General features: G+C 44.3%; 2 protein-coding genes across 2 annotated transcripts in view; one reads left to right on the top strand and one right to left on the bottom strand.

Moving 5' to 3' along the window:
- The first annotated feature begins 10270 nt into the window (after window positions 1–10270).
- Window positions 10271–11291, top strand: LOC102411307 (mitochondrial intermembrane space import and assembly protein 40-like). The gene has a single exon (XM_044934944.2). It carries the CDS (start codon window positions 10287–10289, stop codon window positions 10686–10688), a length of 402 nt encoding a protein of 133 aa, XP_044790879.2. The 5' UTR covers window positions 10271–10286; the 3' UTR covers window positions 10689–11291.
- A 7005-nt stretch (window positions 11292–18296) lies between these two features.
- The window catches only part of LGI1 (leucine rich glioma inactivated 1), a 40467-nt gene continuing 33148 nt past the window's right edge, over window positions 18297–25615 (bottom strand). The window contains exons 6-8 of the mRNA XM_006043486.3: window positions 23507–23676; window positions 23070–23234; window positions 18297–19489 (exon numbers count right to left, since the gene is read on the bottom strand). Of these exons, the coding sequence (XP_006043548.2) occupies window positions 18654–19489; window positions 23070–23234; window positions 23507–23676 (1171 nt within the window). The 3' untranslated portion in view covers window positions 18297–18653. The remainder of the gene's footprint in view (window positions 19490–23069; window positions 23235–23506; window positions 23677–25615) is intronic.

Raw genomic sequence — 25615 nt, 5'->3', positions numbered from 1 at the left:
GCATACCCTCCTGCCCTCTGTCTACATTGGATCTTGGCTCCATCTCTCCCCACCCCTTCCTGCCTCAGCTCATCACCATGGTTACACAGGGAGCTGTTTCTGTGGTGCTCTCTTCCATAGCCTGCTTCTGAGATAATTTCCCCAGTGAATTCCATCTCTTCCTGGTTATCTCTGCCCTAATCCTCCTTCCATGAAGAAAAACAGACAGACAGGGAGATGGTGGAAGAAAGAACCCCAGCATCTCTGATATCATTTTTTTTTTTCTATCTGTAACCAGGAGACTTTCTCTAGCTGATGTTACCTATTCTTTCTGTTTTCCTTCTTTAGTAGGAAAAGCCACTCCCCATCCCATGCTTTATTTAGGTGTAAAACCTAAATCTACTTTTAACACTTGGTTAACTACATGCCTTTGGATCTTGTGGCTGTAATTACGGTTAACAACTGTTTTCTTCTTTAAATGACTCCAATTCTGCAAACTAGAAGTGTCCATTTAGGATGGAAAAAGGAATTTCCTGTCCTGTCCTATGGGGGAGACATCAAAAGAGAAAACCACAGCCTGGCCAGCCAGGTTTTAAAGGGCAGCCAGAGCCCAGCCAGGAGATGTCAAAGCCAAAGGCCCCGGAAGAAGAAACTTTCCAAGAGAGATGGCGTGGAAATGTCTCCAACAGCTTTAAAGCTGCAAAGATGACTCTAGAAAGCTTTAGGTGTGATAACATAGAAGAGATCAGAAACATCAGGGTTTTGATAAGTATTTGGCTTCCCATTTGCTTTATTTGGGGGTAACTTGAGATCCTGTGAGTTGGATTGTTTTCCACATTCCTCATCAGATTTAGGATAACCTACTCTGATTATGCAAATGCTTGTTCAAAGGATGAGGCCAAATTATGTCAGTTTCTCCTGTAATTCTATGGAAACTATGATTCATAGGGCCCATTCTCAAAGAAGACTTGTTTCAAGTGAATACAGTCAAGCAACATTGTTTTTTAATGTCACAAAAGGGCTGTAACCGACAGAAACACTTCATAGATTTCCCATGTCCTCCCCCACCCACTGCCCTTAACACAGCTGCTTCTGGGTCTCTTCCAAAACACAAATTTGGACACGCTCCTTCAGCCTAATCTGTCAGTTTCTGTGTTATTCTCCTCCAGTTCTGCTTGAAAAGAGTCCCCAAAATAGGATTCTGTTGAGAGGACTTGGGGAGAGGAAGAAATTGAGTAGAAGGAGGCAGAATTTTCTTTAGGTTTAGAGCCAGGACTTGACAGCAACAGTTTTGCCTAGTTAGACTAACAAAGTGTCATCAAAATAATTTCCTTTGGGACTTCCCTGGTGGTCCAGTGGCTAAGACTCTGTGCTGCCAATGCAGGGGGTCTGGTCAGGGAACTAGATCCTACATACGGCAACTAAGAGTTTGCATGCCACACCTAAAGATTCTGCACGCCACAGTGAAGATTGAAGATCTCCCATGCTGTTGCAACGGTGACTCGGTGCAGCCAAATAAATCAATAAATATTTTTTAAAATTTCATTTACTGATCTGACCCATTACTCATCTCAACTAACAATAACTGTGAGTGATACTTGGTAACTGACCCAACACACACAATGCTCGATGTTTCTCTCTATATTTAAGGGCTGCTGCTGCCCTTTTTTTTTTTTTTTTTTTTTATATGAGATTATTGCAGACTTTATAGAAAACTGCCCAAAGGAGATCCAGATTTCTAGGTGGAGGGGGAGGCCTCAAGCCAATATGTTGGAGGAGGGTGACTTCCTGTGTGCAGAGGCAGCACAGGCCAGCCATTCTGCTTGACCTAGGGGTGGGAGTCAAGGAGAGGCAGCCCCCTCCCACTCACCAATTGTGCTTTGGGATCATGCAGAAGGCAGGGCGCTGAGGCTCTGACCCTGGACAGGAGGGCTTGTGCCTGAGACAGGAGGAGAGGCCCCCTTCCTCTTCCAGAAGTCATATGGGGTAGGGGGTGGGCAAGGATGGCAAGGTGGCAGCAAGGAAACTTCAGGGGAGAAGAGTCACATGGGAAAGAGGATGTGGCCAACAGCTCCCAGTCCTTCAGAGCCTCCTCTTCCACCCCTCTCTGTGGGCACAAAGGTCAGCTGACCCTGGTTCTAAGGCAGCCCATCTACTTTGCACCCCCAGGATTCTCTCCTCCAGGATCTCTCACGAGGATCTGCTAGCATGGTTGGGGTGGGGGGCGGTGCTTGGCACCTGCCTGTTTTGCAGGGCTAGAGAGCTCATCCTAAGAGGAAAGGGTCTGCTAAGTCTCGACAGTCGTGTCCGACTCCGTGTGACGCCATAGACGGCAGCCCACCAGGCTGCCCCATCCCTGGGATTCTCCAGGCAAGAATACTGGAGTGGGTTGCCATTTCCTTCTCCAATGCATGACAGTGAAAAGTGAAAGTGAAGTCGCTCAGTAGTATCCGACTCTTAGCAACCCCATGGACTGCGGCCTACCAGACTCCTCCGCCCATGGGATTTTCCAGGCAAGAATACTGGAGTGGGTTGCCATTGCCTTCTTCGATATTTAAGGGCAGTAAAATTCAATTACAAATAGTCATCTCTAGCTTAACCAAAGAAGAAAGGGAGGGAAACAAGTAGACCCTCTCTCTGACTGTATGACCCTCACCATGCTCAGCATCACCTGAATGAGAACACTGACCCTCTGGAGAACAGGATGGAGGGTAGGAGATCTATTGGGAAGATGTTATTTCTCTCTCTTTGTTGTGAGGCTGGTGGACATTGGTGACCCAGGTGAAGCAAAGATAAATCTGCTAAGGCCTGCAGGGTAGGATGCATGGCTGTTTCAGACTGAATTTAATTAATTGCTTATATCTTGGCTGAATCATTAGGAGTTTATGTTCTAGCCTTCAGGTCTGCATGATCCAATTTGCTGTTCTGATGGTTCCTCTTGGGATGACCAGGCTTTGGAGGATTAATCCAGTCTCTCAGGAGGCGCACCAGAAGATTGATTTCAGAACATCAGCTTCAAGAAAGACAGACCTTCTGGGGTGTCACTTTCCCCCTGATAAACTATGTTTATAATACTAAAGCAAGATGCTATTTAAATATCTTTCCTCAGTCTCAGATTCTTTCTCTGCCCACCTCCCCCCCGCCTTCTTCAACAGGCTGAAGCAAGACCTTGGCAAAATTTATTCAGCAAAATTTTAATTATTATTCTAGTTCTTGAACCCTGGTAGCCCCTGGAGTCTGTTCTTAGAATTTCCAGAAGTCTCAGGAAAGGAAATCTCTTTCTCCAAACCTCCTTTCCCACCTCAGTTGTATTTTTTCCAGGGACCACCCTTTGTGGACCTGATCTCCTGGAACTCAGATGTTCCCAGCAGCTGCCACACAGTCTCTGGGGCCACCTGCAGGGGGAGTCTGGTTCTGCTGCCCTCTGCTGACCACAGTGGGCTTGTACTGCCTGTTAACCGTTGGGTCGCATCACCCCTTCCCCGCAAAAACTGCAATTCTTATCCTCCAAACTCTCCTTCCTCAGCAGTCCTTAACAGATACCAAGCCCTCTTGTTATTAAGGAGCATGGCAGAAAGCCATGTTGCAGCTTCCAGGTAGAGTTTATCTCACATGCTCGGTGAGTGATTCTGGCTCCCATTATCAAGGATAATGGGTTGTTTCTGGGAAGGACCCTGAAATGTGACCAGAAAATGTCTGAGCTCATCAACTCTGCCCTGCCTCTCATTCGATTTGTTGTCAGATGGTAATATCTCTTGACCTTGCCCCCACATTTTGTGATAGTTCCTATTTGGGGGCCTCTCAACACAAAGTACTCTTGCCTGGAAAATCCCATGGGCGGAGGAGCCTGGTAGGCTGCAGTCCATGGGGTCGCTGGAGTCGGACACGACTGAGCGACTTCACCTTCACTTTTCACTTTCATGCATTGGAGAAGGAAATGGCAACCCACTCCAGTGTTCTTGCCTGGAGAATCCCAGGGACGGCGGAGCCTGTTGGGCTGCCGTCTATGGGGTTGCACAGTGTTGGACACGACTGAAGCGACTTAGCAGCAGCAGCAGCAACACAGTCACTCACTACAGCATAATAATTATTGTTACACTTTATCTGCTACAGCATCCTTGAAGTGGTAGCTGAGCACTGCAGAAATTTCAAATATCAGCAACGGGTTGACCCTTTAAACAGAAAGCAAAGGGGAAAAGATTTGGAAAGATACTAATGGCAGTAAAATTAGGTACCTGAATAAAGGAGACTAGGTTTAGATGCCCCAACACACTGGGTTATCAGGGACCATTAATACATGTCAAATCTTATTTTAGAATGTGGACTTCTTCAGAGTCTTGGGCTGGTCCCTCTAATCCTTCCCAGCACACTGATGCAGGCTGGCAGTGAGATAACTGGGATGAACTTCTGGGAGGATCCACCTAAGCGTAGCCATTTTTGTTTGTCCTAAGAGAGCAGTTTAGCAGATGAGTGCATTTAAAAGTGGTCTGTGCTCTGCCCCCACACCAGTGTAAATATTGTAAGCATGAACATCTGGTTCATATCACTGATGACTACAGGGCATATTGACCTTAGATTAGGGGGATGAGACAGCAAAATCCTCATCAAACCAATAGTGACATCTCTAAGAGACGGCTGGGGTGGGGCAGTGAGGGAGCTTAGTCCCCCTGAATCTCCATTTTTGGGAAAACTTTCCTTTTAAAAAGTTTTTTAAGTATTATATGAAAATAGGTTTTTAAAAAGTCAAATAGAGGAATTGCAATAAAAACAGTAGTAGCAGCCAGTGCACACTTTGTCAAGGCTCTTTTCACCTCTGATACAGAGTAATGTTCATGTAGTAGTTATTCCATCAAAACATGTATCAGCCTATGAAGATTATAATGACTTGGAGCAGTACTCTCAGTAGCATGAAGAAGACAGAAACCTTTATTATTTTAAGCCAGTAATATTTGAGTTCTTCCAAAGGGCTACCATATACCCCAAACAGTCGATGCAAGTACAGTGGCCAATCACTAGGGCTCTGATTTCAGATGGATTTGTTTTTGTTTTTAATTGAAAGAAAGGGAAAGTGAAAGTCACTCAGTCATGTCCAACTCCTTGCGACCCCATGGACTATACAGTTCTCTAGGCCAGAATACTGGCATGGGTAGCCTTTCCCTTCTCCAGGGGATCCTCCCAACTCAGGGATCGAACCCAGTTCTCCTGCATTGCAGGTGAGTTCTTTACCAGCTGAGCCACTAGGGAAGCCCTTTTTAATTGAAGTATATTTTATTTATAATATTGCATTAGCTTCAGTTGTACACCATGGTGATTCAGTATTTTTGCAGATTATATTCCATTATAGGTTATTATGTACTATATAGTATATCATTGTTATTTATCTATTTGATGTACAGTAGCTTGTATCTGTCGGAGAAGGCAATGGCACCCCACTCCAGTACTCTTGCCTGGAAAATCCCATGGCCAGAGGAGCCTGGTGGGCCGCAGTCCATGGGATCGCTAAGAGTTGGACGGGACTCAGCGACTTCGGTTTCACTTTTCACTTTCCTGCATTGGAGAAGGCAATGGCACTCCACTCCAGTGTTCTTGCCTGGAGAATCCCAGGGACGGGGGAGCCTCGTGGGCTGCTGTCTGTGGGGTCGCACAGAGTCAGACATGACTGAAGTGACTTAGCAGCAGCAGCAGCAGCAGCTTGTATCTGTTAATCCCATACCCTTCATTTGTCCCTCCTCCCTTACCTCTCCCCTTTGGTAACCACAAATTCATTTTCTATGTCTGTGAAATACAGGCCTGGATTTTAATCTGGGCTCTGCTGTCTCCTAGCTACATGCCTTAGACAGACTTCTGAAACTTTCTGAACGTCATGTCCTTCTCTAGAAAACAGTGATAATCATGAGATTTTTGCAAGGCTTGGATGACTAAATATGTGTAAAACATTCAATACATGTTCTGCACAGAATAAATGCTCAGTAAGTGGTAGCTTTTGATGATTAACAGTGTTTTTAGCCCATTTAACATAAGTTCGCAGGTAACATGGGGATTCCCAGGTGGAGCTAGTGGTAAAGACCCACCTGCCAATGAAGGAGACATAAGCGATGTGGGTTTGATTCCTGGGTGGGAAAGATCCCCTGGAGGAGGGCCTGGCAACCCACTCCAGTATTCCTGCCTGGAGAATCCCATGGACAGAGGAGCCTGGTGGCCTACAGTCCATGGGGTCACAGACTCGGACACGACTGAAGTGACTGAGCATGCACTTACAGGTAATATAAATACAGAAGGAATATGTGTGAGCTGGCAGAGCGATTGTATTGGATGGAGTACTGCCTTTTAGGAGATATAGAAAGGAGTAAGTTCTTCAAGCTTTGTGGTGAAAATAAGTGCACATATGACTATTTTGTGATAGTGGAGAGGAAGGGGCCTTTATATTTGGTCTTTCAAAATAGTATCTCTGCTTGTTCACACTCCATTCAGAGAACAAGTCTTTTTTACTAAACCTTGATGAATTCTGTGCTAAAAATACTCTATTCCCATTTGGTGCAGTGAAATGTCATATCCATTAAACACCAACATACCAAATGCTGCGTGCAGAGCCTCAGCCCAGCAAATTCAAATCAACAGGATATCGTGCTCATCCTCATCAACTTCATACTGTGCGTCTCAGCAGATAATTCTGAAGGATTATCTCAGACTTAATTGTTATCTTAATCTTTTAAATTTTAAAAATAAAGAACTCATGTACTCCAACAAATTCACTTTTATAATTTTATTTCTTTTTGGCTGTGCTGGGTCTTTGTTGCTATGTGGGCTCTTCTCTACTTGCAGCAAGCAGGGGCTGCTCTCTGTTGCAGAGCATGGGCTCTAGGGGGTGTGGGCTTCAGCAGCTGCGGCTCCTGGGCTCTAGAGCCCAGACTCAGTAATTGTAGTACACAGGCTTAGTTGCTCTGCAGCATGTGGAATCTTCCCAAATCCAGGATCAAACTCAGGTCTCCTGCATTAGCAGGCAGATTCTTTACCACTGAGCCACCAGAGAAGCCCCCAAATTCACTTTGAAAGAAAGGAAGTTGTGGCCCAAGGATAAAAATGATTTCTCAAGGTCACAGAAATATAAAAGTGACAGTACTGGGCCAAGATCTCCTAACATCCAAGCTAATTTTTTCCCCATAATAACACAGAGATACAGAACTTTCAGAACTGGAAGGACCTGGTCCAGTTCCAATAAATTATAGAGAAAATTGAGGCCAAAAGAATCTTAAAATGTTTCACCCCAGGCAGTACTTGAAGCCATCATGTTCTAGAGTTTTGGGCCAACTTTTGTAATCACAGGCTTGGTGCTGTTGATCTATCACTGGTCAATCCAGTGTGGTTATTTAGACTAGGGGCCCCAAGGTCCCAGTTAATGGACTGGAAATGAGCTATCAATATTAGAATCACCTTGCTAAGTCGCTTCAGTCGTGTCTGACTCTGTGCAACCCCATAGACAGCAGCCCACCAGGCTCCCCCGTCCCTGGGATTCTCCAGGCAAGAGTACTGGAGTGGGTTGCCATTTCCTTCTCCAATGCATGAAAGTGAAAAGTGAAAGTGAAGTCGCTCAGTCATGTCCGACTCTTTTCGACCCCATGGACTGCAGCCTACCAGGCACCTCCATCCATGGGATTTTCCAGGCAAGAGTACTGGAGTGGGGTGCCACTGCCTTCTCCAAGAATCACCTTAGTGATGTTTAAAAATTAAAATTCCTGGATCCCAGACTTTGAAGATTCAGTTTTAGTGAATCTGAGGTGAGGTCCCCAGAATCTGTATGGTTAGTTAGTTTGTTAGTTAATCTGTATAGTTAGTTTGCTTTCCAACTGATTCTGAGGGACATCCAGATAGGGGAACCAGTATTAACAGAAGTCAGTGCTTAATGTTCTATTTTCTGCTGAGACTGACCTATAATCATTTCCAGCAGATGACGAGATACCTATGGGAAAGCTTAGTCAGGGAAAGTCCTGGGCCACCAAGGAGCCTCTGAGATTTTAATCTGCAAAACCAACCTCAAGGTAATTAGAGCAAGGAGAGAGCTGCCCTCGCCAGATGGAGATTGATCTGAAATGGAAACACATCCAGGAGAACAGAAAGTGATCTAGGAACACTTGGTCTCATCTCCCAGGGACGGGTGGCTACTAAATCAGAATTGGCAGCTTGACTTCTCTTGGGAAAACATCCTTTTAAAATAAAGGTTATCCATTTAAATATTTTAAAACAGAATATTTGAGAGAACACCATTTTTAAATGTATATAGAAATTGTAACAATGAATCATCATGAATAATAGACAAAGATAGGAGGTTCTGTTTTGTCAAGTTTCACAAAATAAGAGCTGGAAGCGCTCTCTGAAACCTTTTAGTGAAAGAATTCTAAACACATCTGAGGGTGTGGCTTGTCCTCTGGTAAGTTTTTCTCTAAGTAGAGGATCTCAATAGAGATCACACCTCTTGCTGATGACTTTTGTTATTTTACCCGTATAGCATCCTTTCCTTCTTTTTTAACAGCACTCTAGTTTTACTTTAGAGAATTGCTCTTACCTTACTGTCATTCCATGTGGTTCTCATCCATGGGTTCCAGGAGTGGGCACATGACCCAAGCTTGGCCAATCAGAGCACTCTATCCTTAACCAAAGCAACTGCTTCAGAGATGGGCACTTGGCCAATGAGCATCAGCCCCCAACCTTTGCTAGAACTACTGAGAAAGAGGTTATGGGCATGGCTAAACTGGCAATAGAAGGGGAAAAAAGTGGAAGCAGTGACAGATTTTATTTTCTTGGGCTCCAAAATCACTGCAGATGGTGACTGCAGCCATGAAATTAAAGGACACTCAGTCCCTGGAAGGAAAGTTATGACAAACCTAGACAGCATATTAAAAAGCAGAGACATCACTTTGCTGACAAAATCTGTATAGTCAAAGCTATGATTTTTCCAGTAGTCACGTATGAATGTGAGAATTGGACCATAAAGAAAGCTGAGCACCAAAGAATTGATGCTTTTGAATTGTGGTGCTGGAGAAGACTCTTGAGAGTCCCTTGGAGTGAAAGGAGATCCAACCAGTCAATCCTAAAGGAAATTAATCCTGAATATTCATTAAAAGGACTGATGCTGAAGCTGAAGCTCCAATACTTTGACCACCTAATTCAAAGAGCGGACTCATTGGAAAAGACCCTGATGCTGGGAAAGATTGAAGGCAGAAGAAGAGGGTGGCAGAGGATAAGATGGTTAGATAGCATCACTGACTCAATGGACGTGAATCTAAGCAAACTCCAGGAGACAGTGAAGGAGAGGGGAGCCTGGTGTGCTGCAGTCCATCTGGTCGAAAAGAGTCAGACATGACTTAGTGACTAAACAACAACAACAACAAAACTGGCAAGAGGCAACATCGGAGCTGCCGGGAGTGTCTTTCTGCCAAGAATGGAGAGACTGCCTTAGGAAGAAGTCAACATGAAGGAAAATAGAGCCAAAAGTCAGAGAAAGACAGATGAATGACAATATCATATTCATATCCAGTCCAGGTTTTTCTGAAACTAGATGCATTTTGATGTTTAAACTAGTTCAGCTGGATTTCAGCAACTGAAAACCAAAAGATTCCTGACCACTGTGTCTCCTCAGGGATCAGAAACTGGGGTTGCAAAATGGTCATGTGTATTTGGGAATTTACACAGATAATTCTTAAATACTCATTAAGTTCGGACAAGGTTTGAAGACAGGAAATGGGATTAGGCTTTTCTTCACTAGACCACTAGTAGTTGAGAATGATTTTCTGCTAGCTGAGGAAACTTGACCAGCATCACACAGCCTCAATACAATAAACCCCTCTGAACCCGATTCTATCTTCCTGACCCAGGGATCAAATCCAGGTCTCCTGCACTGCAGGCAGATGCTTTACCCTCTAAGCCACCAGGAAAGCCCCAGGAAAAAGCATACTGTACACCATAGAAGACAACAGTACATATCACAACAAATCGACTCTATTTGATCATTATTCATATTTTACAGACAAGATTAACTTACACAGGGTCATGGAACTAATAAGTGGCCACAATGAGATGCAAACTTGGTCTGTTTGAGTCTAGAACACATGGTGTTACCTGCTCTGTTTACTGCCCTAAAGAGAAAATTGGGAGCGCCGAACTGGAAGCGCCGAGGTAGGCGCGCGGCGGGCAGGCCTGGGGGGCGGGTCGGCGCGGGCCTCCGAGCCGCCCTCCCCTGCGCGGAGAGGTCACAGCGTGAGGCTGCCGCCGCGATCGCCGATCGCCGCTAGGTCGGAGAGCCGGGCTGCATCATGGCCTACTGCCAGCAGGAAGGGAAGGATCGAATCATATTTGTGACCAAAGAAGACCATGAGACTCCAAGCAACACAGAGCTGGTGGCCGATGACCCCAATGATCCATACGAGGAGCATGGACTGATCCTGCCAAACGGAGACATCAACTGGAACTGCCCGTGCCTTGGGGGGATGGCCAGTGGCCCGTGCGGGGAACAGTTTAAGGCGGCCTTTTCCTGCTTCCACTACAGCAAGGAGGATGTCAAGGGGTCGGACTGTGTGAACCAGTTCTGGGCCATGCAGGAGTGCATGCAGAAGTACCCAGACCTGTACCCCCAGGAGGAGGAGGAGGAGCAGCCAGCAGACCCCTTACAGGAAGCTGCCTCCGAGGCCAGCACAACCAAAGAGGCGGCGGCGTAGAGCTAATGAAGGCCGGGGCCCTGGGCTCCAGCCGCCTTCAGAGCCCAGGCGAACCTCTCCAAGAAAGTGTCTTTTCCCTCCGTTGTTCTGTGCACTGTAATGTACAAAATAAGTTATTGTGCTGATCGGGGGTCTTGGCCCCTTGCCGTATTTACAGTGAAAAATGGGGTTGTGTATATGTGTGTCTCACACGAACCTGTCGGTGAACGTAGCTGCCACTTTTGAGTTCACAGATTGTCCTGAATTTTGCCACTTGGAAATAACGTGCTGAATCATCTCAGCAACCAGAAATCTGTATCTGGGGGGGACTCTTGTGAGTGAGCTGATTTGTTTTGATTCTTTTGTGTTCCTTTTAGTAGATTTTATACCCAGTTGGAAAGTGAAATAGAAACAAAACGTTTTCCCTTACAAATGCTGGGGTGCGGCCATTCCTCGTAAGCAGAGATGAGATGATCAGGCCTGGAGAATTTGAGGAGGCGCTATGCTTCATTTCCGGTTCCTTCTGGTTTCCAGTTTTGCCTTGAGCTCCAGGTTTTCTGTGGTTAGAAAGCAGAGCTTTGGACCCTCTGAGTGAATCCCTTTGTAAGTGAAAAGAAAGGCTGATTTTTGATGTTCTTATTATTCCCAAAGCTCTGCTCTGGGACCGTGTTCACACTGGTTCTGTCTCAGGCTGTCCAGATGCAGTGCTCCTGAGAGCTGGGGACCTAATCATTACCAGAGTGTGAGCAAAGAGAGGAAACAGCGTCAATTAAAAGGAAAACATGGTTTTTACCTGGAAAAAAAAAAAAAGAGAGAGAAAATTGACATGGGCACCATCAGGATAGACCTACAGGCAAAAAGGGGAAAATATGAGTCACATGTCACTTCTTGTATAGGACTTACTTTTGCCTCTTTAATTTTTCTGCAGGCTGCCTTTTAGAAATAAGCCCCAGTTCAGTTCAGTTCAGTTGCTCAGTCATGTCCGACTCTTTGTGGCCCCCATGAATCACAGCACGCCAGGCCTCCCTGTCCATCACCAACTCCCGGAGTTCACTCAGACTCACGTCCGTCGAGTCAGTGATGCCATCCAGCCATCTCATCCTCTGTCGTCCCCTTCTCCTCCTGCCCCCAATCCCTCCCAGCATCAGAGTCTTTTCCAATGAGTCAACTCTTCGCATGAGGTGGCCAAGGTACTGGAGTTTCAGCTTTAGCATCATTCCTTCCAAAGAAATCCCAGGGCTGATCTCCTTCACAATGGACTGGTTGGATCTCCTTGCAGTCCAAGGGACTCTCAAGAGTCTTCTCCAACACCACAGTTCAAAAGCATCAATTCTTCAGCGCTCAGCTTTCTTCACAGTCCAACTCTCACATCCATACGTGACATGCGGGGGGCTGTGACGGCGTGCAGAGCGCTGCCGAGAGGAGCTACCCCACGTCCGAGGTCAGGGGCAGAAGCCGGAAGGACCCCATGCCCGAGGGGCGGCAGCCGAGAGGAGCTACCCCACGTCCGAGGTCAGGGGCAGAAGCCAGAAGGACCCCATGCCCGAGGGGCGGCAGCCAAGAGGAGTTACCCCACGTCCGAGGTCAGGGGGCAGCGGCCGAGAGTGCCAGGCTGCGACAGCGCAGGAACGGAGGAGAGGAGCTACCCCACCCCTAGGCCAGGGCCGCGGCCTGGAGGAGCTACCCCACGTCCAAGGAGCGGTGGCTGCGTGGGGGTAGGAGGGCCTAGAGGAGCTATTCCACGTCAAGGTCAGGAGGGGCTATGTTGAGGAGATAGCCCTCCTCCAAGGTAAGAGAAACCCAAGTAAGATGGTAGGTGTTGCAAGAGGGCATCAGAGGGCAGACACACTGAAACCATACTCACAGAAAACTAGTCAATCTAATCACACTAGGACCACAGCCTTGTCTAGCTCAATGAAATTAAGCGATGCCCGTGGGGCAACCCAAGATGGGCGGGTCATGGTGGAGAGGTCTGACAGAATGTGGTCCACTGGAGAAGGGAATGGCAAACCACTTCAGTATTCTTGCCTTGAGAACCCCATGAACAGTATGAAAAGGCAAAATGATAGGATACTGAAAGAGGAACTCCCCAGGTCAGTAGCTGCCCAATATGCTACTGGAGATCAGTGGAGAAATAACTCCAGAAAGAATGAAGGGATGGAGCCAAAGCAAAAAGAATACCCAGCTGTGGATGTGACTGGTGATAGAAGCAAGGTCCAATGCTGTAAAGTGCAATATTGCATAGGAACCTGGGATCTCAGGTCCATGAATCAAGGCAAATTGGAAGTGGTCAAACAGGAGATGGCAAGAGTGAACGTCGACATTCTAGGAATCAGTGAACTAAAATGGACTGGAATGGGTGAATTTAACTCAGATGACCATTATATCTACTACTGCGGGCAGGAATACCTTAGAAGAAATGGAGTAGCCATCATGGTCAACAAAAGAGTCCGAAATGCAGTACTTGGATGCAATCTCAAAAAGAACAAAATGATCTCTGTTAGTTTCCAATGCAAACCATTCAATATCACAGAAATAAGCCCCAGTGGTATGCAAATCCTTTAAGTGTAGGGACAATTTCTTGCTCATTTTTGCTTTGAGTTGTATACCATAGTGTTTTGCACATAGTAGGTGGTCAATAAACTTTTTCAATGAAATTGAACTTTCTGTGTCCATAGGTGTAGGTATACCTGTAAGTAGCAGAAAGAAAAGAGACAGAAATATCTAGTACTTGCCATCGTATCTACATTATAGTACATTGTGCCTAAGTGTTCTGACTTAGTTGAAAATAATTTTGTGACGAGTACAGAAAGCCACATAAAGTAATATAAAACAAAATGTGTATGTGTGTGTATGTATGTAGTGGCTTGTTAATAGAAGGCTACAGGAGTATCTCAAGGAATTCAATAGCAGGGAACAACACCATTGGATCTCATGAGGGATGGAGTGGAAAATGGGCAATCACTAGGAATAAGGGTGCCTCACCCCCTCCCCTCTCCCACAGCCTTCTTCATCTGCCTCCCTCTGGGGTGGAGGCTGTGTTGTGCTGCCTAGATCCCCATTCAGGAATAAATGACTTATTTCCCCAGCTTCTGGAACTACTACCAGAAGATGGGTCTCTACCGTCTGCCCTCTTTGAAGATTGCCTTGGCTGAAAAAAAACCAGCCTCACTAAGGCCATGCTTTCTTCCAGGGACAGCACACCTCTGATAGAGATATAAAGGTCTGATCCCCTTGGCCCAACTTGGGAAAACTGAGAAAGGACATCTCAGCTCTAGAGCTTCCTACAGGGTTGCTTGTGTTAGAACTGCATTACAATTCAGTGGCTCTCTTTGCCAAATCCTAATTCCTTCTCCCTTCCAAGTGTTGGTCTCCAAGGTACTACCTAATACTTAACTTCTCAGAGTCTGGTTCTCAGGTGACCCAAGCTGGGACTCCAACCCTCCCAGGCTTCTTCCCATTCTCTCTCTGCCCTTCCTTTTAATTGGTTTATTTGTGTTGGGTCTTAGATGCAGCATACAGGGTCTTTCTTGCATCCCGCAGGACCTTTCAGTGGGCACATGGACTCTCTAGTTGTGGCACGGTGGCTCCAGAGTGCTTGGGCTCGGTGACTGCAGCCCACAGGCTTAGTTGCTCAAAATGGCATGTGGGATCTTAGTTCTCCAACCAGGGATTGAACCTGTGTTGCCTGCATTGCAAGGCAGATTCCTAACCACTGGACCACTAGGAAAGTTCCCTCCCTCCCTTTCTGCTCTCTGCTTTTCCCTTTCCCTTTTCTTACCCCTTCTCTCTTCTTCCCTTCTTTTTCCTCTCCCTCCCTCTCTCCCTCAGACTATGTAGTTTCTCACTCCTGCTTCTTTCTGTGCTTTGGCTTCATTCTCTTCTCCTCTGCTGTTCTGGTTTGTAGACCACTGCGGCTGCTCCAAACTGGAGTGGGGCCTCAAACACCATTGTTGTAGCATATGGTTTTGGTTACCCACCCAGATGCCCTTTGCTAGGTTGGTGAACTCATCCTGTAGCATGGCTGCTCACATTGGTTCCCGTCTCTGGAAGATTGCCCTTAGCCAACTGGAAACTTCTCAGCTGGAGATGCCTGAGAGGTTATGCCCCCACATTCTTTGGTCACTGATCATCAGATGGGGGATATAAATGTCCACCCTCCTTGCCTCAAGGCAGAACACACTCTGTGGTACAATTCATTCATGCTTTAGAGATCCCCTTGGGTTCAGGCTGAAGCTAGACTTCTCCTGAAAGTACATCTTTACATCTTGCCTGCCCTGTACTCCTCCCTGTCCCTTACCTAAGAGCACTCCTTCAGTAAATCCCCCTGCTTCAAGAGAACATGATTTAAGATCATCCCCTTACAGGTATGGTGCCTGGGACAAATTGACTCAGACTCTGCTGCTCTAGTTCCAGATATCCAGGAGGGAGGAGGGATTGGCTCAGGCTGAGCCAGCCCAGCTTCTGTTTTGGGCACTTAGATTGGGATTTAGGTGTTCAATCATTTACGGCTGGGTATAAATGACCCAGTTGCATAGTACAGGGTAGATGAGGGGTACAGGGAGAGAGGGCAGCTCTCAGAAAAGTCAATTCCTGCAAGAGTGGATCTGACCACATGTCCTTCTTCTCAGTCTTTCTTGAATTTATATTCTCAGTCAGCCTCCTCATTCCTCACCTCCCTCCCCATCTGCAACCCCAGGTTCCAATCAGAGGGTTAGATTTTGAAAGGTAGCACCATGTAATGGAGAAAGGACTGGACTGAGGGTCAGGAGGCCTGGGTTGTAACTTGCTTCACATCTGTGGGTCTCAGTTTCGAGGTAAATTAGACAGTTTCTTTGCTGACTTAAATAATCAATGCCTCTATTAAAGCAAATGGCCAGAATCTAGATCCAAAGTCTCTGCATCTCTGAAGTCAGCAGAGTGCCTGGCAGAGTCTGAACACCATTAACATATAGAAAACAGGAGGTAGCCTTTAGAAATGAATTTAGAATTACATCGAGGCAATAAGGTAGAACACGACTCCAAAGCAGACAATATTCTGGGTGTGGGGCCCACTAGTAATAACTGGTACTCGCGTGCTCAGCTGCTTCAGTCGTGTCCGACTCTTTGCAACTCTGTGGACTGTAGCCTGCCAGGTTCCTCTGTCCAGAGGATTTCCCAGGCAAGAATACTGGAGTGGGTTGCCATTTCCTCTTCCAGGGGATCTTCCCAACCCAGGGATCGAACTCTTGTCTCCTGTGTCTCCTGCATTGCAGGTGGAGTCTTTACCGCTTTGTGCTGTTCTCTGCTAAGCACGTCATGTGCTATTCTGACTATTGCTGCTAAAAAGTCACTCCAAAACTTGGCTTTTTAAAATAATGATTTTATTATGCTCATAGATACTGTGGGTCAGGAATTTGGACAGAGCATCATAGGAATGGCTTGTCTCTGCTCCATGATTTCTGGATCTTCAGTTGAGAATATTTGCCAGTCTGTGGTGACTTGACAGCTGAGAGCTGATATCTTCGCTCACAAAAGTGGTGGCTGATGTGGCGGTTGGCTGAGACCTCATCTGGGGCTGTTGACCAAAGCTTAGGCTTCCTCAGAGTGGTGGCCTTGGGCTAATAGGACTTTGTATGCAGCAGCTAAGGCCTCCAAAAGAGATCCTCCCAGTTCACAAGGCAGACGCTTCATTGTTTTTATGACTTCACTTCAAAAGTCAAACTGCATCATTTCCACTACATTTTATCAGTCACCAGGCCATCCAGATGGAAGGATCAAGAAACTAGGCATCATGTCTTGATGGGGTTACGGCAAGGTTCTCATAGAGCATGTAGGATGGGAAATATCGTTGTGGCCATATTTGTAAAATTCAATTCACCATGTGTGCCTTGTTTCATTTAATCCTTCTGTTGTCCTTGGAGTAGGCATCGTTGTCCTTACAGATGAAGAAACCGAGGCTCAGCAAGCTCATGTAACTTGCCTGTGGACAAAGCCAGTACATGACAGGACAGGACTTAAACCCAATCAGTACCAAGCAGGTGTTCTCTAACAGAGGTGCATGCTAAGTTGCTTCAGTTGTGTCCAACTCTTAGCAACACCATGGACTGTAGCCTGCCAGGCTCCTCTATCCATGGGATTCTCTAGGCAAGAATACTGGAGTGGGTTGGCATGCCCTCCTCCAGGGAATCTTCCTGACTCAGGGATCGAACCTGCGAGTCTTAAGTCTCCTGCATGTTCTTTACCACTAGCACCACCAGGGAAGCCCCCCCTAACATACATGTGCTGCTTATCGGACAAAGGAACAAAGAAAGTCAGACATTCGAAGGCCAGATCTCCCTATGTGCGGGATTGGGAGTGGGTGAGTCTTCTTCTCATCCCCCCGTAACCCTGATGTCAGAGTTGATATCTTCCCCATGTGGTAAAGGAATCTTATTCCTATGCATAACTCCCCAAGGTGTTGCTTCCCAGAGACTATGTAACTATTATGTGTACCTTTAATGCCTCAAATTTGCCAGATACATGCTGCCAGAGTTGCTTTCTACGCACCTGCCCCTCTAGTCATTCAGCAAGAGAGTCTGAGGAACAGTAAGCCAGAAGAAGCTCTGATCCCCTCCATAAAAGCAGCACACAGAACCAAATCATGCCAAGAATATCTCCTCTGCCCGGATTCCCTTTTGAAATCATCTATTCCCTTTATGTTCGAACAAGGACCACTTCTTCCAGGAACTCATCTTGGACACTCCTTTGATACTTAAAATCAGAATGCTTAGGTGATATTTGGCACTCACGGCTTATTCTGTAGTTTTTTGTGTCCTAATCACCCTGTTAGTCTTCTAAGGCCCCACAGGTCGACTATGCTCTATTCCTCAGTTTTCCTCCCCAAACCACAGAAAAGACACCCCATTAGTAGGTACTCAGTAAATATGACTGATGAGACCAAAGGGCCTTGTGACGTTTATTATTAAGTTTATAACATGTGCATCTTCAAAAGTAGTTTTTGAGACCGTACTCTATCAAAGGCATCGTGCTGAGTGCTAACATACCATGTGATCCAGGAGCAGGAATTTAGAAAGTCAGATCTGAGCCTTGTGGGCACTCAGCAGGATGTCAGTAACGTGCCAGAACTGACGTCTGGAAGCAAAGCATCCTTGGTCAGATTGAGGCCTTTGTAGCAGATACGTCTGATGCCAGTGCTGTAAGGTTACAATCTCTGTCAGCTGTCAGGTGATTCGAGAGTCAGACATTTAGAAGTCCCTGAAGAAGGTTTTAAAAATCCAAAATCTTGAATTTAGCTTCTATAAATTCTCCAAATGATGTTTATAGCTGGAGCTATCAGATAGGAAAGGATGGGCCTAACTGTCTAATTAGCCATCTTGTAACAGGCAAATTTGTCTACTCTTCTTCCATTTGTCACTATTTCACCCCAAAGTGTTCCCCAAAGCCATGAGCTTTAGAGACACGTTTGAATGTTCAAACTCAGCTGATCAACCCGATAATAAATGATAGGCAATCAATATGAATGTTCATCTTCAATCATTATTTACTGTATAAATTCTCAATCCAAATATATCCCCACTGTATAAAACTCTTTACTCAATATACTATCACCAAGAATAAAATAACTCCTGTAAATAATTACCTTTGGGATATGAAAGAAAATGTAAACATTTTATTTGGCAGTTGTTTCTGAACACATGAATAAATAAATGGAAAAGTACATATTCATATTTCTTTTTGGAGTAACAGATACCATTAAACGCTTATTTACACATCTTCACTGCAAAGAACAGTTACACAATTCAGTTTTGTCTTATAAAAGGTAACTTCCCACACCACTGGACTGGACAGGTAAGGATGGAGATACGGGTAGTGCTTGGTTCTAGCAGTCTCAATGTGTGAAAGGCATTCATTTGCAAGTGTGAAAAGAAGAGTCATCATGCATTTGAGTTCATCCGGATCATGTACTGTAGAAAGTTACTGATGGCAGCCACAGAAGTTGGTGTGTCATGCGCTTAAGTCAACTATGACATGTTTGTAAATCTGTGTGTTTCCCTTAAAACTGGAAGCAAAAAGAAAATTGCGTTTATTAATGGACACATGCGTGAATGATCTTGGTGCCTGAACATTTAATTCCTGAAATTTCACAAATTTGGCTTTTTCTGCATCCCAGTTATACACTTGAGTAAAGGAATAATCACTTCCAAGAATTGCATATTGATAGTTATTTATCTGAAGAGGCTGGAACACCATGGATCCTCGTGATGGCATCCTCTGAATATCCTGAAATGAGGAGCCTCCCCATTTCATTACTTTGGAATCACCAATGAATCTCGTCAAGCAAATGTACACGTCGCCTTTCACTGAGAAGTGCTTAACAGCATATACATCCTCCATGTTAGGGATGTCAGTTTGGTTAGTGAATAATTGTATTGCCTTGTTCCACTGATAAATGACAGGACGCTGGGAACTACTGGACAGTATTAAATGAGGCGTTCTGAGAGTCTGAGGTGTTCTGGCTATTTCTAGATATTCCACATCAGTATCCCTGTACCATGCATGTAAAGATTGATGGGAGTAGAATCCATTTCCGTTCCATTTATAAATGGTAGTGAAACCAGCTTTTGAACTGTCAGCCACAACGAAGTACCAGTTGTTTTCAATCTTGAATGTTTCAATGTCATTGGGTTTTCGGATTTTGAGGATTTCAATATCCTGGATTTTTATGAATTTATTTGCAAAGCTGTCTCGCTTATAGATGTGAGAGCCGCCAAACAGCTGGGCCACAATGACATAGAGCTGAGTTTCAATGACTATAGGCTTGCAGACTACCGTGGACGTGCCTGGGAAAGACAAGTGAGAGATTAGGAGGATGGCCGTCCTCTTTTGGAGCCGTTAATACACAGGCTGAGGCCATGCAGCTGCCACCAAAACCTTGTTTCAGCCTGAAATAAGAGATTTCTTTGGTTGATTAGGCAAAGTCAGTTTTTTAATCAGATCCAGTGGCAACAAGACGGTGCCTTTTTGCCTCATGGAGCCTTGTTACCAACAACAGAGTTGTCTTATCACATCCAATGTGTACTAGACATTCAGGACACATGTCTACAGCCTGAGTTTTCCCTCTCCTTCTTCTTCATTGTCTTTAATTTTTAAAAGAAAAATTTTGGCTGCACCACATGGCCTGTGGGAGCTTAGTTCCCCCACCAGGGGTTGAACCTGTGCCCCATTCATTGGAAGTGCAGAGTCTTAACCACTGAACTGCCAGGGAAGATGCCCAGTGAAGTCCCTCTGCTTTGTCTTTTTTGGCCAAGCCACACATGGATCTAAGTTCCCTCAACCAGGGATTGAACAGGGAAAGCAGTGAGTACTAACTGCTGGACTGTCAGGGAGCTCCCTCTCCTCTCACTTCTTATAGAAAAGGATCATTGCTTTCCCTGATGTATCATGAGTCAGTCATAGTCATTCTAGTGGAAACTGCCATTTATTGAGCACCTACTTTATGCTTTGCCAGATCATCTCATTAAATTTCCCACCAATCTTAAGAGATAAATATTATTATTACCCTTCCTTTTGCAGGTGAGCAGGCTGAAAGTCAGAGAAGTTCGATGCTGCTAGAAGGCAGAGTTGGGATTCGAGCCCAAGGCTACCAGTGTCCCTATGCTTTTAACTTAACCCAGGGTGAGGAGTTAGCTGTACTGGGGCTTCCACCTTGGGTTTGGATTCCACAAGGTTCTAGGACAACCTCAAGGCCAAGTCTTGAGCAGTGGCCTGGGCAGCTCATGGCTCTGTCTTCAATTGCTGTGTTCTCTGTGATGAATGGCTTCTGGCTCTACAATCGACTAACTTTCCCCTAAGAAATGACAGATGTCACTTGGGATTTTTCTGAAGCTTTAGGTCACGAGTGGCAGAAGAGAAAGAAGAAGAATCCTTAAGAAAAGTGAAAGAGGGGTACAGTCATGGGCGATGCTCCTGAAAGTTACTTTGGGAAATCTCAGAAAACTACATGGGGGTCTGTCAGAAGCCTAGGTCAGTATCCTTTGTTAAGAGTTTAAGTTATCAATAGATTCTGATCTTCTAGAGGGAGGTTGGTTCTCGGAAGCCCAAAGACAGCAAGGCAGATCTAGCCCCAGGCTTTTTCTAACTGCAGCTCTAAGGACTTTGAGGTAGTAAGTTCTGCATCAACTCTTTCTATTAATTGGCTGTATGCGTAGGCAAAATTATTCTATTTATGACCCTTTTCAAGACTCAGCTGATTCTGTGACCTTTAGAAAATCTCTTCTCTGGGATTCAGTTTTCCCTTCTATACAATGAAAGTTGGAACTAGATTAGAAATGGCTGCTGCTGCTGCTGCTGCTAAGTCACTTCAGTCGTGTTCGACTCTGTGCGACCCCATAGATGGCAGCCCACCAGGCTCCCCCGTCCCTGGGATTCTCCAGGCAAGAACACTGGAGTGGGTTGCCATTTCCTTCTCCAATGCATGAAAGTGAAAAGTGAAGGTGAAGTCACTCAGTCATGTCCGACTCTTAGGGACCTCAGGGGCTGCAGCCTACCAGGCTCCTCCGTCCATGGGATGGGGTGCCATCCCCTTTTCCTTAGAGATGGCTACTAGTTTTCAATCATGTACCAATATCGACTGATTGATTGGGACTCCCTGGAGAACTGTATTAAGAAGGATTCTGTCCTCTGCAAGAAAGAACATCATGCTAAATTAACAATGTCTGTATGCGGTGAGGGAGGGGATAGTGACTGCGTATATGACATATATTCATCATCCTGGACTAGATGATGTCATCTGGAAGTCTGCAAATATATGACTCATTTTTCTTTCAAGTGCTTATCTAAAGATTCATTCATAGCAATTGAGAGACTGTACACATGTCGGAGAAGGCAATGGCACCCCACTCCAGTACTCTTGCCTGGAAAATCCCATGGACGGAGGAGCCTGGTAGGCTGCAGTCCACGGGGTCGCTAGTAGTCAGACACAACTGAGCAACTTCACTTTCACTTTTCACTTTCATGCACTGGAAAAGGAAATGGCAACCCACTCCAGTGTTCTTGCCTGGAGAATCCCAGGGACGGGGGAGCCTGGTGGGCTGCTGTCTATGGGGTTGCACAGAGTCAGACACGACTGAAGCGACTTAGCAGCAGCAGCAGCACACATGTAAGAAGAAGCTGGTTTAGACTGCACAAAGCCCTGCTGCAATCCACTGGAGAACTGAGGGGGCTTCAGGAGAAAGGGAAGCATAGCCTTTCTCCTTGAGAAGGAAAGAGGATTCTAGGAGGGTCTCAGTTTGGAGGGGATTCAGTTATCTGGGCACCTCAGTCTTAGGCGAGACCCAAACCTGTCCTGATCCTTTGAGCAATAGGGTTGATGACTGCCAACAGAATCTAGTTATAACTATCCCAGCCCTGTCAAGTGGATGTGGGAGTACTCTCAGAAACAAGTTTAAGGGTGTTAGAAGCTAATGCTGATGTGAAGGTGATTTCAGAGGGAGCCTCATGTTCTAATTTATGACTTAAACACTTAAAAGTTGTTGAAATGAGGAAGAAACTTAAGACCTAAGTAAAAGTGACCTAAGTAAAAGTTTTCATGAAAAAAAAAAAAAAAAGATTTCCATCATCAAATTAAATGCAAAAAATATTAGAAAGAGGTTTATGTCCTCACTGCAGGATTTCTCAGAGCCTCTAACGTGTGTTATTATGAATCTCCAAGAGGGAGACATGGGTCCCAAATTTACTGGACGATAAAACCCTTATGTCACAAGTCATACATGAACATTTTGCAGAAGTAATGTTTTTGCAACAAAGTTTGAGATTCATCAGTCTAAAATAAACTCATTCTGTGGTTAAAAAAATGGACCCAGTGAGAGTGTGGCTTAACTAGTTTGTGGCAGAACCTAGATAGAACTCATAATTCTTAGTCCAGTACTTTTTCTTTCAAGAAAAATAACCCACTTTTTATTGCACATTTACTAAGATAGGTCCTATGCTAAGTTTCTTGAACATGTGCTCTCATTATTTACTAACAGCCCTGCAAGTTAAGTATTAGTATTACCATTTTACAACTGAGGAAATTAAGCTTTAGGGAACAATCTCAAATGGTAGATTTACGATTCAAAGGATTCTAAACCTGGTAACTGGTAGAGAACTGCCTAACGTTCTGGAGACACAGGATTGATCCCTGGATCGGGAAAATCTCCTGCAGAAGGAAATGGCAACCCACGCCAGTATTCTTGCTTGGAAAATCCTATGGACAGAGGAGCCTGGTGGGCTACAGTCCATGGGGTCGCAGGGGCTGGACACGATTTAGTGACTAAACCACAAACCTGCCCAAAGCATTCCCTGATACCACTCATCTTTTCCTTTTGCCCTTGACCCAAGCAGTTTAACTTTCCATTCAAAATACAGTCAGCCTTTTCATACCTGTGATGTTGTCATAATTCCGGAAGGTCTTTTCTACATGGTCCCATTCAAGGAAAATGCACTTTCCAGTAAAAGGCTGAGCGATGACTACATACTCATCGTTCATATAAGAAAAAGTGTCTATGGACAGTGATTGATAAGGCAGGTCTTGAGACTTTGCAAACTCTGCAAAAATTGAAAATGATGATTAGTAGCTGTGCTAATGCCTCATTCGTTGGCTAGATCTCAAATGCCCATAAGAAATACATTTATTCTAGAGAAACAGTGAAATGGCAATTTTACTTTGCTTTTAAACACATGAAGTTTTAATGGTTCATAATATCTTTAAATTGCTCAATTGGTTTTTAATGTATAAAAAATATCAGTTCCTGCATATGTAAAAAAAAAAAAAATGTAACCCTTAATTTTACAAGATGGAATAATTTGGAATACATTACCTGTAATGATGCAATCAAAATCCTTGGAGGAAAGACTATTGATTTTGCGCTTCTTGTATTCTGGAGGGCCTTCACAATAGATGTCTTCAACAGTTGCATTGGTGTGGCTTAGCCATTCCACCAGCCACTTCAGTTTACAGTCACAATTAAATGAATTACCTCTCAGGTCACTGAAAGACAAACTTCAGCTGCTTTTGATATACAAGGGTCCTTCCTTCACAGGCATGACTCTTACCATAGCAATTATGTGAGCAGGATGCTCTCACCTGGTTTTATATCATGCCTCATAATCTACCTTGAACCTGTCTGATCATTCACTTTGGGCTCAGAGAGGACCACAGTGCACCCTTGCAAGCCACTCCAGTCAATGGAACCTCATAACTTACTCCCTCTTGGATTCAAAGGTAGTTCAGTCTAGAGCTGTGCTGTCTATAGGAATACAATGTGAACCACATATGTAGTTTAAAATTTTTCTATAGACACATTAAAAAAGTAAAAAGAAACAGATGAAATTATTTTTAATATCATATGTTATGTAACCCAATACAGAATTTTATCATTTTGACATATAGTAATATAAAAATTACTTATGAGATATTTTGCATGCTTTTTCTATATTAAGTCTCTGTGGAGTCTAATGTGTATTTTATGCTTACAGTATATCTCAATTTGGATAATAAAATTTCAGCAGAAGTTCCTGATTTGTGTTTAGATTTAATAAAATTCACAGTTGAAAAAAAAAGATTCATACACCCAAATTGTTCCAAGCATACTTACAAGTTTTCCAATAATTGAACAGAAAAATCAGTTCTTAAATTTCGTTTTTTATTTGATTTTTTTTAAAAACTAAGTAAAATTTAAAATTCAGTTCCTCAGTCACACTAGGATTGCATTTTAAGTGTGCGGCCACCATACTGGGCAACACAGGTTCTGAAACACAGAATGTAGTGACTGTTGGACTATATTTAATTAAATCAAGTGAGCTGTTTGCTTTTCTTCTTCCTCACAGATGTAATTAATCCTGATCCTATTCCATGGTCTTCAAATTCAATTTTAATAGGAAATGACTTAGATACAGCCGAGTTAATGCAGACATACAATAGCTCATGCCCGTAATAAACTGCACAGCATGAATAGTTTAAATTTCCACATATGATCCCAACTCATCAGTTCTCTGTTTATTTGCATTGTTTCTGTTCAGAAACCCAATCTCTTTCCTAAAACTCATCTCTGTCACATAAATTCCTAAGATAGGTATTGTCTACTTTTCACACAGTACAAGAATAATTTTTAAGTGTTGGAGCACTTAAAAATGTGTTTTAAGGAATAAAGAAAACCAAGATATCTACTAAAAGGCATATTGGCATGGATCCTTGCACTTCTTAAATAATTCTTGATTTGGGCATATCAAGGTAGGCCAAACCCATGATAAGATTCCTTGGAGAAACTGGGCCCATTTCAAGTGATTTTTCTTTTGCTAGTGTGGGGTTTAGACTGACATAAGGTTGGGCCAGAGGGTCTTCAAATAAGCTATATCCTCAAGTCTGCCATGGAGTTATCTAACTTGCAAGACATTTGCAGGACTGACTTCATATCCCAAGACTACTCTGACCCAGAAATAATGAGTGTCAACTTTTCTGATCTATTGTAAACCAGAGTGGATAACTGTGGTCTGTCCAAGACTCTTTGGAAGTGTCCTGATTCTGACACTCTCTTGGAAATAAACCATCTTTTAGGAATTGGGGTAATAGACATGGAGGAGGGGCTGGCGGAGAACTACAAGGAACAAAGAAAGTTTTTCACTAGCTGGCTGATTTGATGTTAAATACTGGGTTTAGGAGAGAATACTTGACTCAAATTTTGTTGGAGAAAAGTTGTGTTGAATATATATTCTATAGCAAAGGACCTGATAAATATGAACTCTTTTGTTTTCACACGTCTTTTGTTTGTTCCTATGTTCTACCTTGCGGCATTTAAATACCTTTCTAATGTTTTGGAAGGCACTTATTGAAGCTAAATTGCTTTTGAGACGGTTAGGCATACATTACTTGCTTTGCTTACTGCAAAATATACAAATTCCTTACAAAGATCTTTCACTCTGAGGCTTAA

This window comes from Bubalus bubalis, chromosome 23, assembly GCF_019923935.1.
Source record: "Bubalus bubalis isolate 160015118507 breed Murrah chromosome 23, NDDB_SH_1, whole genome shotgun sequence".
NCBI classification, from domain to species: Eukaryota; Metazoa; Chordata; class Mammalia; order Artiodactyla; family Bovidae; genus Bubalus; species Bubalus bubalis.
Note: the sequence above shows the minus strand (reverse complement) of the source record. Positions and strands in the feature narration are given on the sequence as shown.